The sequence below is a fragment of the Brassica napus genome, chromosome C8, assembly GCF_020379485.1.
Source record: "Brassica napus cultivar Da-Ae chromosome C8, Da-Ae, whole genome shotgun sequence".
NCBI classification, from domain to species: Eukaryota; Viridiplantae; Streptophyta; class Magnoliopsida; order Brassicales; family Brassicaceae; genus Brassica; species Brassica napus.
Window position 1 is genome coordinate 754,303 of NC_063451.1, and position 17,942 is coordinate 772,244.

Sequence of the window (17,942 nt, forward strand, 5' to 3'; positions counted from 1 at the left end):
CATAGACATTGAGATGAACCTGTGTAACGGCATCTCCCCTCTTCTCTTCACTCCCTCAATTGAGCCTGAGCTCAAAGTAGGCAACTACATTTTTACTCACAATTGTAACTTGTAGTATCTCAATTAATAGTCACGGTCGATTCATCCCTTTCTTCCTACGACTCTCCAAGACCAAAAAAAAAAACAATTTTGAAATTTCATCAAATTAGATAGAATATGTATTATCTCATTCGAGACAGAATCAAACTCGAATCTCGAAGTTCCTTACTCAGAACACTACATATCAGTGGGTCTGCTTCAGTTCTAAAGTAAGAAGTTGACAGCAGGAATCCAAAACTTTTTAACATATTTTTAGGTCTTTAAAGGAATACAAATACCTTAGCGCAAAAACACACTTACCCTTCCACCGAGAATCCACGAGCTCAGAACTTACAGCACGTAGGAAGTTGTCGAGTTTGTAAACTGATCCTCACTTCATTTTAGGCAAATATTTTTGAATACGTCCTGGCGAAATGAATCCTTGAATAACAGTTCCCTGCGAAGAATAACATAAGCAAAACCACAATAAGTAAGTGAGGAACGGTTTGAAGTAAATAAGTGGGAACTAAATAACTACGTTTTGGAGATTTCATGTACCTGTTCGTCGATGAGCTAAATAAGTGGGAACTAACAATGTTTTATATGCAAACGAAAAAGTGATAAGCGTTGAAGTAGATAGAGATAAAGCAAGAAAACAAACACCTCAGTGGTGGTCCAAGTTCTAAACACGTTTATTTTCATCCATTTTTTTTTAAACAGAGCAAACAGATCATTGGTGGTAGTAATCTTAAACTCGTTTAAATTCATCAAATCTATAAACAGATAGATTACGAAGATTTCATGTAAGTGGGAACTAACTATGTTTTTTATTAAATAAGTGGGAACTAAAAACCAAATTTTTTTAGAAGATTGAAGATTGGAACTAATTTAAATAAGTTGGAACTAAAAGTAAAAAAATTGAAGATTTCATATAACCTTTTCATCGATGAGGAGCATCTCCAGGCCAATAAGCGTCGGGGTTCCAAGCCTCCCAGAAGTGGATCAGACGGAAGTGCAGTTGAGTTTCGTGGGTACCTAGAGAGATATCTCTGAAGAACATGACTTCTTCATCAGAAGCGGATGAGACAGGGGACTTTTCAGTTGGTTTCGTCGCCATGGATTGAGATTAGAGCGGTTCTAGGGTTTAGGTTTGTACAAAGAAAGAAGTTGAGTATATAAAGAAGCAGGAGAAGAGGGAGCTGAAACGAAATCATAATGAAGAAATTGATTGATCGAAGTTAAGTGGAGTATTGATTGTGTGGAAGACGAAGAAAAGAGGGAGCTGATACGAAAGCAGTCGCTATGGTTTCAAGCGTAGAAGACGAAGTGGTAGGAGGTAGATCCTCGTGACTTCTGTCGTCGGGCTCCTTTCATTTTTTTAGATTTCGGCGTATGAAAAATAAAGCCTAGACATAATGCAAATGAAGCCCAGACGTAAACCCACTCTAAATAATAGATTAATTTGAAGCCCAGACGTAAGCCCAGACGTAAGCCCAGAAGCCCGTCTGACGTGTCGAAATGAAATGTTGTGATTGGAGGAATATTTTTAGTGACGTGGATAGCTTAATATCAAAGGATATCTGGCTTTTAGTATTGTGATTAGATCCTTTCTCCGCGCTACGCGCGGATAATATATTTAAATTTATTACATTTATTATTTTTTATTTGTATGTGAATTTTTGTATGTTAAATTATATATATAACTAATTTTTAAATTTGATTTTTTTTTATATTTTTAATTTGAAGTAAGCATTTCTATTATATGTAACATAATTAACAAATAAAATATGAAGAATCAAGTTCGAGATTTTAGAGTTATGTAAAAAAAAATATAATTATGTATAGAACATAAATTATCTTAGTTTAAAAGATCGGAATCTCATCTCGAATAAATTCACGAAAAGAAAAAGTACTCTAATAACCTACTTAAAATATAAAACCCCATTTTCAAAAAAAAAACGTACTTAATAATATTTTTTTACATGTAATAGTTGAAAACTGACAATTGAATATCGATCTAGAATATTATTTTAATATATCTAATGGTAAAATATTAATTGTAATAAACAAATTTTGAATTTTGTAATATTACATGAATTAGAAGTCTTTAAAATCTAAAATCTATTTTATTAACATGATATATTTTTTATTAATTTATTATTTTGATGTTACAAAATATTGCTTTAGTTTTATTTGTATATTAATTTTTTTAATAATTTAGTTTCTTTTTAAGTAATTTTAAAATTATTAATAATATAATATATTTAAATTATTTATTTAAATATATCCAAATATGAAATAAAGATTTATTTAAATATATCGCAAAGGCTTAACCTTTATTTCATTGTCTTTCTCTCTCTAGGAGCATAGCCCCCGCGCAAGCACGGAGCCGTGTATATTGTTGATGTGTTGTGTAATTTTGTGTATGGGATTTTTTTGTTTGTTCTTTTTTTAATTCTTGTTTTTCCGTATTATTTAAAATGGTGGCGAATGGAACAGTAGAAGTCACACAACTTGATTAGATTGATATAAGAATGACCAGAGAATTCATATGTGTTGATATTTTCGTATCTTATCTTCGTAATGATTTAATTGACCATTAGTTTTATTAGCATTTTCATTTTCAAAAGCTGATGTTTATGCGGGGGGGGGGGGGGGGGGGGGGGGGGGGGGGGGGGTGGTGGGGGTGGGGGGGGGGTTAGTGTTTACTTAGGTAATTGTAAGTTTATTGTTTTATTAGCATTTTCATTTTCAAAATCCGATGTTTATGTGGGGTGGGGGGGGGGGGGGGGGGAGGGGGTTAGTGTTTACTTAGGTAATTGTAAGTATATAAATTAAATAGTGTAAGAAAAATGATATTAAATTCGTATTTAAAAGTTTAATAATTTACACTAACAATAAATTAAATTATTTTTCGTATTTTACCCAAAACAAAATTTAAAAATATAGAATTGTAATAAGCTGTTATTTTAAGTTATAACTCTAGAAAATATTTAAATTATATAGTTACAAAATTATTTAATTTTATAATTTTTACTGGACTTTAAAATTGATTTGTGGTAGATAAAAAAGTCTGAAATAGACGACCAAAAAAATTGAATTTGGTATAGTTCTATGGCAGTTGAACAAAAGAAAATATAGTTTTATGGTCCAATATAATGATTAAGTAAAAACTGAGTTTTAAAATCTGTAGTTTTCGATCAAGTTGCACAATGATTTTGTACAAAAGGAAAAGGAGCAACCTAAAGTTTTTTTCTGCGCTACGCATAAATTACATATTTAAATTGATTCGAATTTCATTTATAATAATTATATAATGTGTTTGGTTCTAATTTTTTTTTTTTTTTTTAATCTTTAGTTTGGTCAAGTATTATTCTAATACTTAATTAATTTCCTACATTACTTTTAACTTTTTTGTTCAATATAACAAAAAGCTTATCTACTCTATTGAAATAGAGTCACTAAAAAACATCTAATACGCAAAGTCATATTAAGACCATTTCCTTAAAGATTTAATATCACTTACTTGATTATTTGCAATAATCAAATAAATATATCGCATTTTATGAAAATATGCATAAATAATCTTTTTTCATCAACATAAGCTATATTAATCCTAGTCAGATTTCGAACTCGAGAGCCGGCTTGGTATAACCAGATAAAACGGTGACCTAGTTCATGTGTTGTTTATAAAATATACCATTATAAATATTTGAAATGTTAATAATTCATAATGATAGTAATATAAATTTTATTTTAAAATCAAAGTACTATATAAATTAAAATGACTAAATTATATTAAATAGGCAGATTCACCGTTAAACAGTTTAAAATCGTAAACTATGTAATATTTTTATACAAAATGAATTTTTAACATATGTTAAACTTTTATATCAACAACTATATATTAATCTTTTCTGAAACTCACAATAATATATTATCTAAACATAATTATATAGAAAATATAATAGTCTATAGCTAACTTTTAGTTTATCATTAAAAATAAAATGAACTTTTTTCTTAAAACAAAAAAAAAACATTTCCATTTTAACTAATATCTGTATAATTTTGTCATTTTGTGGTAAATTAAGAATTTAGCTTTCCCATATTTTTACTTTTTAGCACAAAGTTTTTGTTATTATAAATTAGGTTCCTAATCTATGAAACCAAAAATGAAATCATCCTGAAGATTAGTAATTTAGTTTGATGTTCATTTCTTATCTGTCGTTTAATTAAAAATCAGTAATGTATAGTTTGATATTCTTTTTTTTGGTGTCATTGACTTTCTTCCCTCTTATGTGGTGTGATATACTATAGCTTTTTATGTTTTTTTTTTAATAATTTTTGAAGCTTTAGATAATATCTACGAAGTTTGTTGAAGTATATTTTTATTGATGATGTTGACGCGAGTGCTAAGTACTAAATTTTATGTGCTGTTTTGGTTTAGCTTCACCGTTTTCACCCAATATTCGTCTCTTTCTAGCAAGTCCTCCAAACATAGCAGCTTGGACTTCTTTCTAAGCCATCTCTACTTTGTCTTCTCCATCCGACTCATCATTACTTTCTTAAGGAAGCAAAGTGTTCACAAACCGGAGTTGCATTCCACCATCTTTTGATATAATTGTGGCAGATGTTTCGGGCATGAGCTGCCATTTAATCTTCTGTGAAACCTGGTTTCTTCAGCTCGCCTTTTGCCCCTCCATATCTACGATCTTGTCTTTTTGCATCATGTTCTATGGCAGAGTGAAATAAATCTGAACCAAAAATATTAAATACGGTCAGGTCATTCAGCTTCCAACTGCTAAAAGTACAACAGATGGATCCTCAAAATTGACAACAAACAGTTGTTTCTGAGCTGAAAACAATGGAAACCAGCAAAATCACCTGACTGTAAGAACTGGAGAGCAAACCTGACTGTAACTTGCAAAACTTCTCTTGATCCGAAGCATTTTTCTGTATGTGTCTTCATTCCCATGATGCACCTCATACTTGTGACATTTGGCCTTCAGAAACCTCTTTGGTTTTTTCATAAACATTCATAGCTGACTTGGCCAGACCGTAATCCTCTTCTAGCTTGGTTTATTGAAGGTATAAGGTCCTGTCAGCATCTGATGGGGCTTGAAAGAAAGATAGGAGAAGTTAGATCTAGCACAAAACGATAGATTACACAAAACAACCTTTTAACCAGAAACAATGCGTCCAAAAGATTGATTAGATTACCATTGAAGCATCATACTCGAACAAACTCTGGCACGCTCCAGCTTTGTCTTACCCATATGTCTTTCACATGGGGATACTTGAATGTCTTGACGCCTCTTTCATACACCTTGAAAGCATCTTCGAAATAGTTATTTTCCTCAAGAAGGAACGTGAGAAAATGTACACAGAAGACTTCTGTTTTGTTTGAAGAAAACCTTTCTCGAATCCATTTCACAATGGTCTCCATAGCTCGTCTATATGCATGCTCTCTCTCTCTCTCTCTCTCTCTCTCTCTCTCTCTCTCTCTCTCTCTCTCTCTCTCTCTCTCTCTCTCTCTCTCTCTCTCTCTCTCTCTCTCTCTCTCTTCATCTTCATTCTTACTTTTGCTCCTTTAAAGTAACCATCTCTGCAGAAATAATCCAAGTTGATCATGGAACCAAATACAAACTGATTGGTGAAAAAACGGTTCTTTTAAAAGAAAGAAACCAACTCCCAATAGTTTTCTTGGATCCACCAATTAATGACCCTTGAACACTAATATACCTGAATCTCCCCACTTCGCCGTGATAATATGATTCTCCATAAATCTAACAAAAATGAAGATACATCACATAACTTAGCCACATACATAAAAAACATCTAACAAAAATCAGATGAAACAGAGTGAAGGACATAACCTTTGGATATACAAAGCCATAATTAAATATGGCTGATTTTCTGTTGTTGTAAATGATTGGCTGTTGGACCAAGAAACCATTAATCTGTGATAGAACATTATGAAATCGTTAACACATTAATTCATCACCGATTCATAGACACAGCATCATCCAGTTCTGATATGAGTTTATAAGCAATTAAATAACTGTGAAGTAGAAAATTAAGAAATACATAAACTGAGAATATGGCTAACCTTTTGTCGGTGAAGAGCAGGTCAAAAACAAAACATGGTCATGTGAAACAAACATACCATAAAGATCATTGTAAATAATTTAGATTTCAGCTACACAAAAAAATAAGAAAGAACAAAAAACAATAAGAACAGAAAAAATCAAAGGAGATTAAGATGTGACTGAAGCCAAGGTTGTATTTGTGGTGAGTGACCCTGTAGTTCTTCGTGAAGAAGCTGCGATAAATCCTTGCATAACTGGATGTGGCTGATTGATAAGAGTAGAAATATAAGCGGTGGAGAAATTGACTGAGTTAAGAAGCTCAGGCGGCTTTTACTTGATTTCGAACATCCGAAAAATCAACGCCGCCTCCTCGGACACTCTGGGAACAACATCTTCAAAGAGAACGGCTGTAGATACGTCGATGGTGGATGTTTTTTTGTAACACATGAACTGATCTTGAGCTCGGTTATATATAGGTGTAGTTTGGATGAAGGTGAAGCGTTTGGATGTCATACGGGAGGAGAAGTTCTACAGAGTTTTGATGGGCAATTTTAATGGAGGAAGCTGTTATACTATTCAATTCAAAATTGAATAATCTGGCTTTGAATCTTTACCTTCATGGTTGCGGTTCAGCTATACACTTGAAAGGGTTTGGAAACCTCGAGGAAGATGGAGGCCGGAGGGTGATGTTTGGGCTGAGTGAGAGAATAATAGCATTTATTTACTTAAATGGCCCAACATCTAGCCTGTTTATTTGGGCAGTTCAGCTCGACCGTAGAACGCAGTCTCTTCCGATTGGTTAAAATTAAATGTCTACGTGGAGACAGATAGAAACTCTCTGGTTGGTCCGAATTACTGATCCTACGTGGCACGCTCCCTGCTCACCATATCCGGCTTTTAGTATTGTAGACTAGATTTTTTACTCGCGCTACGCGCGAATCTGCTTTAATAATTTAATTTAATTTTAAAATATTATTTGATTTCCTATTTACATTTTTTTTATAAATTGTTATTTTTGAACTTAGCTATTTATTTGTTTGTATTATAAAAGTAAAATTACTGTTACTAAAGTATTTATAGTTTCTTATAAGTACATAATTTTAATATCACATAGATTATACTATGCTATACACTACTATGAATACTTTATTAATAATTAGTTTTATTTTTTAATAATATTAAGATAATATAATAGAAAATTGTTTTATATACATTTTTCTACGAAATTTATTTAAAGTGTGCTTTATTATTTTTCATAGTTAAGTTTTTATACAATTTTACCATTTAAATAACTAATATTTAGATATCAGTTTGTTTGTATACGTAAATGTATAAATGTATTTATAAACATGTGTATATTGTTTCTTAATTAAAAAATTAAAAGCGTCATATAGATTGTTCCATGCTTATTAACTAATACAACATTGTTATAAATATTTTATTATAGTTTTATATGTATTTCTATTTGAATGACATAAAAGATTAATCCTTATGCAATATATCTAACTTTTTTGTATTTACCAAATTTTTAGAATGAATGTATTATTATATACTTATTTTATGCATATTTGTATTTAAAATACTCTTATTTAATTCTTTTAAATGCATATCTAATAGTTTTATACGTATATTTAGGTCTAAATCATAATAAATATTTTGATCAAATTTAAATAATAGTAACTATCTGTTTGTTAGATATAAGAAAAGGAGAAAAAAAAAATATATATATATATAAAATTTATGCTAATATTAAGTAATATTTTATTTATTAAAATAAAAAATAAAAATCTAAAAAATTAAATATATCTCCTACTTGATACAGTTACAATATAAATTAGTGGTGGGATTATGATGTTTTAGCGGTTCACAAAATGTTTTCCCTGATTGAGAAGTTACTTTTCTCGGAAAAGGGTTACCATGTACTTCGATTTATTATTATTAGTGACCTAATTAAAAAAAAAATATTTTAGATAATAAAAAAATTTAGGTATATTTCATAAAAACATGTTTGGTTAGTTAAATGAATATTTGGATTAAGACTTTTTAAAAACAATTATCTCAAAATTTATTAAAATCTAATTGTTGATGAGTAAATAACTATGTTAATTTATTTAATTGATAAAAGGCAATTCAAAATCATATAAACAAACTGTTTAATCAACAATATGTGTATTAATTGTGGATTATTCTTACCACATTTTATTTTTAATATAACTTTGTAAGCTTATTATAAGCCAAAAATTAGCCCGGTAAGAAAGAAACGAAAATTGACCAATGTTTTTAAGAACCTTTTATTATAAAATTAGATGATTTTGTAGCCAACACCAATATAAAAATACTAAAATTTTATTTTTTACTTATTTGATTAGGTTAATTATTTTAATATTAATTATATATTTTATTTTTATGTATATGCTATTTTATGTTTTGACATACTTTATGAATTTTTAAAATAAATTTTAGTGTTATGTTTTAAGATAGTTAGCATATATATCAAGTTAGTTAATTTTAGTTCATATTTTGAAATTAATTTATAGATTTACTTTAGAAATATTAAGATTTATAAAAATATTAAACAATGATACTGATTTGGAATATTTTTCGTATTTTTATTTATATATGAATATTTTTAATAGTATATACTCCTTATCGTAATATTGGCTGTGGACATAATTTATTTTTTTCTTGTTAAACTCTTTTTATGTTAAGTTTTCAAGAATTTAGCATAAATACCAATCTAATTTTTAAGATAATTAATACATTAGTTAATTTATCATTTTTGTAATTTTGTATTTATTTTTATTTTACTTTCACATACATGATTATTAGAACATTTTTTTTATGTTGATTTCTTTTTTAAAATGTTATTTTTGTTCGATAAAATTTTATTTTTAATTTTCAAATATTTAGTTTAAAAATAAAGTTAATTATTTCTCGCAAAAAAATTTAAACTTATTTAATTTAATTTTGAGAGAAATAAAATATCTGAAATTTTATATTTAAAAATATCAAATTAACATTTTGAGAATACATATTATTAATAATAATTTTAGCTTCTATGTGACCACTTTAAATAACATATAGCCTCAATTTTAAAATCATATTTTCTGTAGATTCATATTTTCTTTATTATATCAAATTCTTTTATTTTTTAATATTATATTTTGTACGTAAAATTTATGTTATTCTTCCAAATATTTAGTTTATATATCAATATGATTCCTTTAATGATTTTGGCTTTTTCTAAATTTTACATTGATTATAAAAGAAACAATTTTTGAAAGTTCTATAAGTAATATATAAAATGGTGATTAACATATTTTTCTTGGTGCTTCACGATAATATATGGATATTCTCAATAATTTACGGCATCAAATTATATATAGTATATGTTATTTGTAAATATTTTCAGTTATTTCTGTTTTTTAAAGCATATAGTCCATATCATATTAAATGTTACATACATAATTATATTTTTAGTAATAATATGCGATCAATACCAATTCATATAAGGTACGTGAACAATCTCTTATTATATTAAGTTTTCAATAATTAGTTACAAATATCAATCTAACTTTAAAGATAAGTTTTACAAATTTTAATTTATCTATTTATAGTTTTGTGCTGATTTTTATTTATTTTAACATACGTGATTATTTATAAATATGTTTTATAAAACTTTGTTTCTTTTTGAATATTTTTATTTTTGTTAACTTTTTGTTTAATTTCAAATATATAATTATTTTATATATCAAGTTAATTATCTTTAATAATATTTTTATTTACTTTATCAAATTAAGATGCTGACTTTTAGATTATTATAATGATATTTTTAAATTCTATGTGAACACTTAAATAATATATATATCCTCAATTTTGAAATCATATGTTATTTCGATTCATATGTAATGAAAAAGTGATTTAGATTTACATTGTCTTTATTATTTGAAATCCTTATATTTTTAAGATTATTTTTGTTACTTAATTTTATGTTGATCTTCCAAACATTTATTTCTTATAATAAACTGATTCTTTTAGTTATTTGGCAATTTTGCTTATAAAATTTATTATTGATATTTTTTTTGAAAGAAATAGCTTCCATTTTGAAATCATATTTTGTTAGATTCATATGTAATGAAAAGTGCTTTAGATTCATATTGTTTTTATTATTTTAAAATCTTGTATTCTTTAAGATTTTTTTTTGTTAGTTGATTTTATGTTGGTCTTTCAAAGGTTTACATTATATATCAAATTGATTCCTTTAATAATTTTGCATTTTCACTAAATTGAATAGTAGTTTCCTTTTTATTTTGAAATAAACATTTTTTGAAAATCTTGAAATTTTTAAAATAATAATTAAAATGGTAATTTGACATATTTTGGTGCTTTAAAATAATATGTGGATATTCTCAATGATTTATTGCATAAAATTACATATAGTACATATTTTTGTTGAATATTTTCAGCAGTATATAACCTAAATTTTGTAAATCATGTGTTTTAGATTTATATAGTTATAATTGTTTGAAAGTATTGCATTTTTAAATTAACTATTATATTTGTTTGTTATTTTTATGTTAATTTTCGAAACTTTATTTTATATAGTATAGATTTGTACATGATGTTTTTAACTTTGTAAGTTTAACTTATTTAATAATTATTTATATTTTATTTTGAAATAAAAAATTTCGTAATATTAACATTTTTAGAAATACCAAATTGAAAAATGATTTGGTATATTTTTGGTGCTTTAAAATAATATGTGAACATTCTCAATGATTTATAATATCAACTTATATATAGTATATGTTAGTTTGAATATTTTCAATAGTACATAACCTAAACTTTGAAAATCATGAGTTTAAATTTAGGTTTATATAGTTATACTTGTTTGAAAGTCTTGTATTTTTAAATTAATTATTCTTTTCGTTATTTATTTTTTAATTTTTGAAAAATATTAAACATTATGTTAACTTAATATAGTATTTATATTTTTGTAAATTTACCTTATTCGATATTGATTTATATTTTAGTTTGAAATAAACATTTTTTTTTGGTAATATTAACATTTTTAAAAATAGTAAACTTAAATAATAATTTGTCATACTACGATTGGTCGTTTAAACCCTACGGCATATAGTATTTATGTCAATTTATGTTATAATAGCATATAACATAAATTTAAAAATCATGTGTTTTTAATTTTTATGGTTTTAATTGTATTATATCATGCATTTTTAAGTTAATTATTATATTTGTAAAATATTTTATGTTGATTTTCGGAAATATATTATATATTAAATTAACGTATATATAATTCTTTAACTTTTGTAAATTTACTATATTTAAATTGATTTATATTTCATTATGAAATAAACGATTTTTGGTAACATTGACATTTTTGGAAATAACAAACTAAAATGCTGATGTGTCAGAATAAGATTGGTGGTTTTAAATCGTACGTGGACGCTCTCAATGGTTTATAGCCTCAACTTTTACATAGTATATATAGTAAATAAATGATATTTAGCATATTTTTGGTGTTTTAAAAATATTATGTGAACATTTTTAATTATTTATACCTTCAACTTATATATAATACATGTTATATGTGAATATTTTCATTAGCATGTAGCCTAAAAGTTGAAAATTATGAGTTAAATTTATTTATTTATAATTTTTTGAAATTCTTGCATTTTTAAATTAATTATTATTTTGTATTTATATTTTTTATGTTAAATTTTGAATAATATTTTTTATATTAATGTAACTTATTTGTAATGTTCTACTTTTGTTAACTTAGCTAATTTGATATTGGTTTATGTTCTATTTTGAAATGAACAATTTTTGGAAATATTAACATTTTTGAAAATAATAAATGAAAACAAATGATTTGTCAAAAATATATAAGGCTGTTTAAAATCCTATGCGAACTCCCCCAAAAGCTTATTGCCTCAACATTTATATAACATATATTTTCATTAGCATATAGCATAAACTTTGAAATTCATGAGTTAAATTAATTTACTTATAATATTTTGAAAGTCTTACATTTTTAATTAATTATTATTATATTTTATTTTATTTTTATGTTAAAATTCTAAAAATATTTTCTATATTAAGTTAATTTATTATTAATATTTTATTTTTGTTAACTTATCTTGTTTGATATTGGTTATAAATTTTGTTAATTTATTAATAACAATTAATATTACCTGTTTTGAATTTTTATAGTTATAATTGTTTGAAAGCCTTGCATTTTTTAAAAAAAAACCGAAAATTTATTATATATTCAGTTAATTTATATATAATCTTTTTATTTTTGTTAGGTTTCCATATATATATTGATTTCTATGTTATTATGAAATAAATTTTTTTTTGGAAATATTGACATTTTTGAAAATATTAAAATAAAATAATGATTTGCCATTTTATGATCAGTTGTTTTAAATCCCATGTGTTTTAAATCATATTATTGAATATTTTCAATAGCATATGACCTAAACTTTAAAAATGACGTGTCTTAAATTTATGTAGTTCTTATTTTTAAAATATCTTGCATTTTTAAGTTAATTATTATATATGTAAGATATTTTATGCAAATTTACAAAATATATTATATATTAAGTTAAATTATATATAATTTTTGAATTTTGTAAGTTTACCATATTTAAATTGATTTCTATTTTTTATATGAAATAAACAGTTTTGGAAATTCTGACATATTTAAAAATAGTAAATTAAAGATCTGATGTGTCAAAACACGACTGGAAGTTTTAAATCCTACGTGGACGCTCTCGATGTCTTATATACTCAACTTTTATATAGTATAGATACCTCATTCTGTCGAGAATATGTGCCTTGGATCTCATGAGGAGTAAGTTGGCCACCTTCGGCATCGACAATGATGCATGAGAAGAGATCTTTCCACTTCCCCTATATATATATATATATATATGAACAAGCTCTCTGTTAGTTGTTAGCACATAAAAATAAATAAAATTGGGATTGAGAAGACACGTGTAAGTAGGGTTTTTAACGTGTGATGGTTCTACTTAATTTTTTTTTCAATCTTAGTAACTAAAATAATCAAAAGAGCATTAAAACAATCATGTTCAAGCCTTAGGGTAACTTGCTAACCCATTATTCTAACAAAGTCGACCTTAGCGTAACACCCATAACCATTTACATATGAGCCTAAAGTTAACAGAATCAGAGAAAGAAGCAAAAAAAAAAAAAATAATAATAATAAGTACCGTGTTCATCAAGCTGCTGACCAGATGTAATGGATTCATTATCACTACTCCAGAGGCTTTGGTAGCTGCAACCCCGATTTCGTTACTCATCGGCGAGGGGAACCACTGGCGCGATTCATCCGGAAACTGCTTTCGGTAAACTTCCATATCAAGGAAACTTGATATCCACAGTGGTGATTCTTCGTAGGAGATTTTCAAAAGGTGTCTTTCAATGCTTGCCATTGTCACGGAACCAGCCAAGAACAAAATTAAGTAAGAGCTTCGTAACTCTGAGCAATACCCTAATTCACCTTTATTTATGGTTTTGCTTCTTCTCTCTTTCTTTTAACGTTTTACATTTTCTAATCACGCACATAATTTTTCATTTTTTTCTTTGTTCCATGCAAATTTTAATTTTGTTTGTTATATTTCTATTAATTTTAGTCCTCGTAGTTGATAGTATTCCCTTAAGTATACATTTTTATTATGACAACTTTCTTTTTTCCTTTTAACAAAACAAAAAAAAAAATCATTAAGAAAACGTGATTGATATATTAAAATATTACGCCAGGATTGGGCGAGTCAGCGACAATATTCTTTCTTTGGTGGCATTCTCGCTTTTCAATGTTTCTTTTTGTTATAAAAATAACGGAAAAGTCTATCTTTATTCATAATACACGTGTTCTTTATCTAGAAGATTGCACCGTCATAGATAAATGGAAAGATTACAAATCATAATCTCTTGGTTATGAGTCATCCACAATCTGGCTCATAAACTCCCCATTGGATGCCATAATCATTTAGAGCTTGTAATCTGCTTTAATGTTGCCTCATTAAAACTTTACCAGGAAAACCCAATTGGGACAAAACCATGGTGAAGGAAAAAGAGTACAACACACATTACTCCCCCTGATTTAGACATTACTGAGGGTCCCTTGGACCTCTCCAATTTTCTGCAATCCGTGGGTGATGAAGATCTTGGGCAGAATATGCTTCGTCCTCGAACATGATAGTTGGTTCTTCTTTACCATCGGCCATGCCACAATCTGATCGAACATATTGAGTCATCGACCTCAAATACACACACACGAAATCTTGAATGATGTTGCTGTGATATGCGTGTACCACCATGTGTAAAACATAACCTGTCTGAAAACAAATCAACAAAACTAAATAACCCCTCTTTGGGCTGGTTAGTATAAAATAAACCAAAATCAAAGGCTTCTTCATCGTCCTTCTTATGGACCAATCAGATCAGTGTCTAAAACAAGACTTTTGCATCGTCCATCTCAGGACTAAATGAACTTCTTTATCGTCCACCTTTGGACTGAATGGATCATTGTCCAAAACAAGTGATCTCACGCCCATGTACTAGATAATGGGTGAGACTGGTCCATATTAAATCTCTTGAGTACCCTTTTCTGTATATACTATTTGATGCACAAGGATTTCATTGTTAATGTACGTACTCAAGCTGTAATCCCAAAACTCTTTCTTGAGTGGTTGGGAAATTGTATCCAGAGGTTCTTAGGATATTCAGATCATATACTTTGATGATTATCAATATTATTCTCGAGAACTTGCTGTACTTATCCATTAAGATTTTGATAAGGTATGAGGGTTCCATCATCGCATCTCATGTGGTTTTAGTAGCTTCAAACCCGGTGTTCTCTTTGTTCTGCGAATGGAACCATGTGGCCATTTCTTGAAAAAACATTTGTATGTAATTATTTTAAATGATTTAATAAAAAATATCTTTTAATTTCACCACATAGACTATGATAGAATTAAATTCATAAAAATATTTTTACTAATGGGTTAGTTTTACTTTATGGAGAACTCTAACTATTTCTACTAAAAAATATCTACATTTAATTTTATGATTTTATCTAAAAGTATATGAACTAATAATAAGTCTAAAAAGTTTTATTTTACAGCTAACAAAAGTTTACATGAATTTGTCAGGGAGGACTAAGTTAGCCACTACTGTCCACCATCGCAGCATCAATAACTATGAAATGAAACAGATTCTTCCATCCAATACAGCATTCTATCTCCAAGATTAGAACATTAATGACAATACTCAAAAGGTAATGACACGTATATCGAGTCTAACAAATCCAAAGTCAGTTATATTATCTCTCAAGTAATCAAATGAAACAAACTATTTACTATCTTAAAACATCTCTTAACAAACCCTAGTTATTAAAAAAAACAGATATGAAATTACCATGTCCATTTTCACGAGAACTGAGAGTTCCATCTTCACATCTCTTACGTGCACAATTTTTGCTTAAACAAAAAAATAATGGTACTAGATTATCATGCTTTTGAGTTTTGACAAATTACTTATTATAATGACTATTAGAGTTTTGTAGTGTCACCATACAATGTAGATTCTAGAATACACAACTATATAAGAAGGGGTTAGTGGGAGTGGAATTTAAGTAGAGTTGGTTGATTGTAAGAATCAAGAGATTTGTTAAATTTTTAAAGAATTGTAAAAAGTTTTCATATTTAAAAAGTTTATCAAAATATGCTAGCATAGTGATTTTAAGAATCAAGAGCTTATATGCAAAGATTTGTGGACTTTTGTTTTATGAGTAAAAATAAAATTGTTTAGAATTCAAGTTCCAATAACATTAGATTCGATAGAATTATAGAATCATTAAAAACTAATTTTTTTGAATAACCAATAATACTAGATTTGGATAAAAGGTAAGAATCCATTAGCCAATAACACTAGATTTTAAATTTTTTTAACAAACAATTAATTTATTTTTTTGTTAAGGTAATAATGATATTTCTTGTAAATTCAAAACATTAATCTGTTCATTACAAATTATAGTATGGAACCTAAAAACACTATAAACTTTTAAAAGAAGGCTTCCAAAACGAGTATTTTGTAGAATGTGATCAAAGATAATTACTGCTAATTATCATAAGATTTATGCATGATCTTTTCAATAATACGTGCATTCCACCAAGTTCATTACTCATTTCCATAAAAATATAGTGAAAGTCTTTAGTCCAAGATGGGAAAGCTCATCACACAATCTTAATCTTGAGATGTGTGTTGACATTACAACAATTTCTTGAGCAATGCTAATATGTCAATCCTTGAACAAGCACCAACTACTACCAGGTGAAACCTTCACTCCTCTATCTCTCATCTCCATTCTAAGCCTCTCTGCCTCTTCTTGTCTTCCAACACTCATATATATCTTCCCCAACAACACATAATTCGCTGGATTCTCCGGCTCTATCTTCCACAGTTCCTTTGCAGCAATCTCCGCAAGCTCAACCTCCCCGTAGTTCCTACACGCTCCAAGCAGAGCCCCCCATGTCTTAGCCGTTGGCTTCTCAGGCATAGCTTGAATCACTTTGTAAGCTTCTTCAAACCTCCCCACTCTGCTTAAAACATCCACCAAACACGAGTAATGGTCCTTGCTTGCACTCAAACCGTAACCATCCTGCATCCTCTTAAAGTAACCAATAGCCTCATCAGCTAACCCAGCGTGACTACAGGCCTTCAGCACGTTCAGAAACGCTATGTCATCAGGTCGTACTTTAGCAGATTCCATTTCTTGAAATGCTCTGAGGGCGGATTCAGCGTCACCGTGAAGCGCATAAGCAGACACCAAGCTACTCCAAGCAACCACATCCCTATCAACCATGCTCTCAAACACCAATTGCACGTAATCAATGCTTCCGCACCTCCCATACGCCTCTACCAACCCGCTTTTCAACTGCGGGTGCGGCTCAATCAGATTCCTAAAAGCATATGAATGAATCTCTTTTACCAACCGAAACGCCCCGATGACAGAACAAGCTGATACTAGCGCAAGAAGAGTAATCAAAGTAGGCTTGAATCTAAACTCAACCATCTTCCTATAGAATCCAATTGCTTTATAAGACCCATCCTCTGTACTCACTAAACCCTTTATGATAGCATTGAAAGAAGACTCATTTGGCATAACATCCATCGCCTCATACAACTCGACAGCTTCCCTGATGTTTCCACGATGCGTGTAATGCGAAATCATCGCGTTCCAGACAACAGCGTTCCTCTGGGGAATTTCGTCGAACAGTTTGCGAGCGTGAGAAACAGAGACGCATTTACCATACATATCGAGTAGAGCGGATCCCACGAATGGGTTTGAGAGAAAGTTAGATTTGAGGGTGTGGGCATGGATGGATTCGCCGAGGGCAGGACGGAAGGCTGCAGCGCAGGATTTGAGGGCGAGTGAGAAGACGTGTGCGTCGAGAGGTAAGGCGAAAGAAGATTGCATTTGGCGAAAGAGGTTGAGAGCTTGCTCATGGTTTCCTTGGTTCGCGTAAGAGCTTAACTGTTTAGTGAGAGTGATCAGTTTAGTGTAGTTCGAAGCGTACGAGGATGACATGGAGATGATGGACCTTTTTGGGTGTTTGCTTCAAAGGAAAGCCACTAATTACGTAAGTTCCCGCCTTTTAAACCAAATATAACAGCTACTTAAAGGTTTGTTTAGACTTGTAAATTGTGTTAACAACAAAGTCGTTG

At 28.8% G+C, this 17,942-nt stretch overlaps 1 protein-coding gene across 1 annotated transcript; it reads right to left on the reverse strand.

Annotated features, from left to right (window-relative positions):
- Positions 1–16,362: 16,362 nt before the first annotated feature.
- On the reverse strand, positions 16,363–17,939 carry LOC106399487 (putative pentatricopeptide repeat-containing protein At1g03510). Its single transcript, XM_013839968.3, has one exon. It carries the CDS (start codon positions 17,803–17,805, stop codon positions 16,516–16,518), a length of 1,290 nt encoding a protein of 429 aa, XP_013695422.2. The 5' UTR covers positions 17,806–17,939; the 3' UTR covers positions 16,363–16,515.
- Positions 17,940–17,942: the final 3 nt, after the last annotated feature.

Coding starts and splice junctions, on each gene's coding strand:
- LOC106399487 (XM_013839968.3), bottom strand. CDS start 17,805: ATGTCATCCTCGTACGCTTCGAACTACACTAAACTGATCACTCTCACT.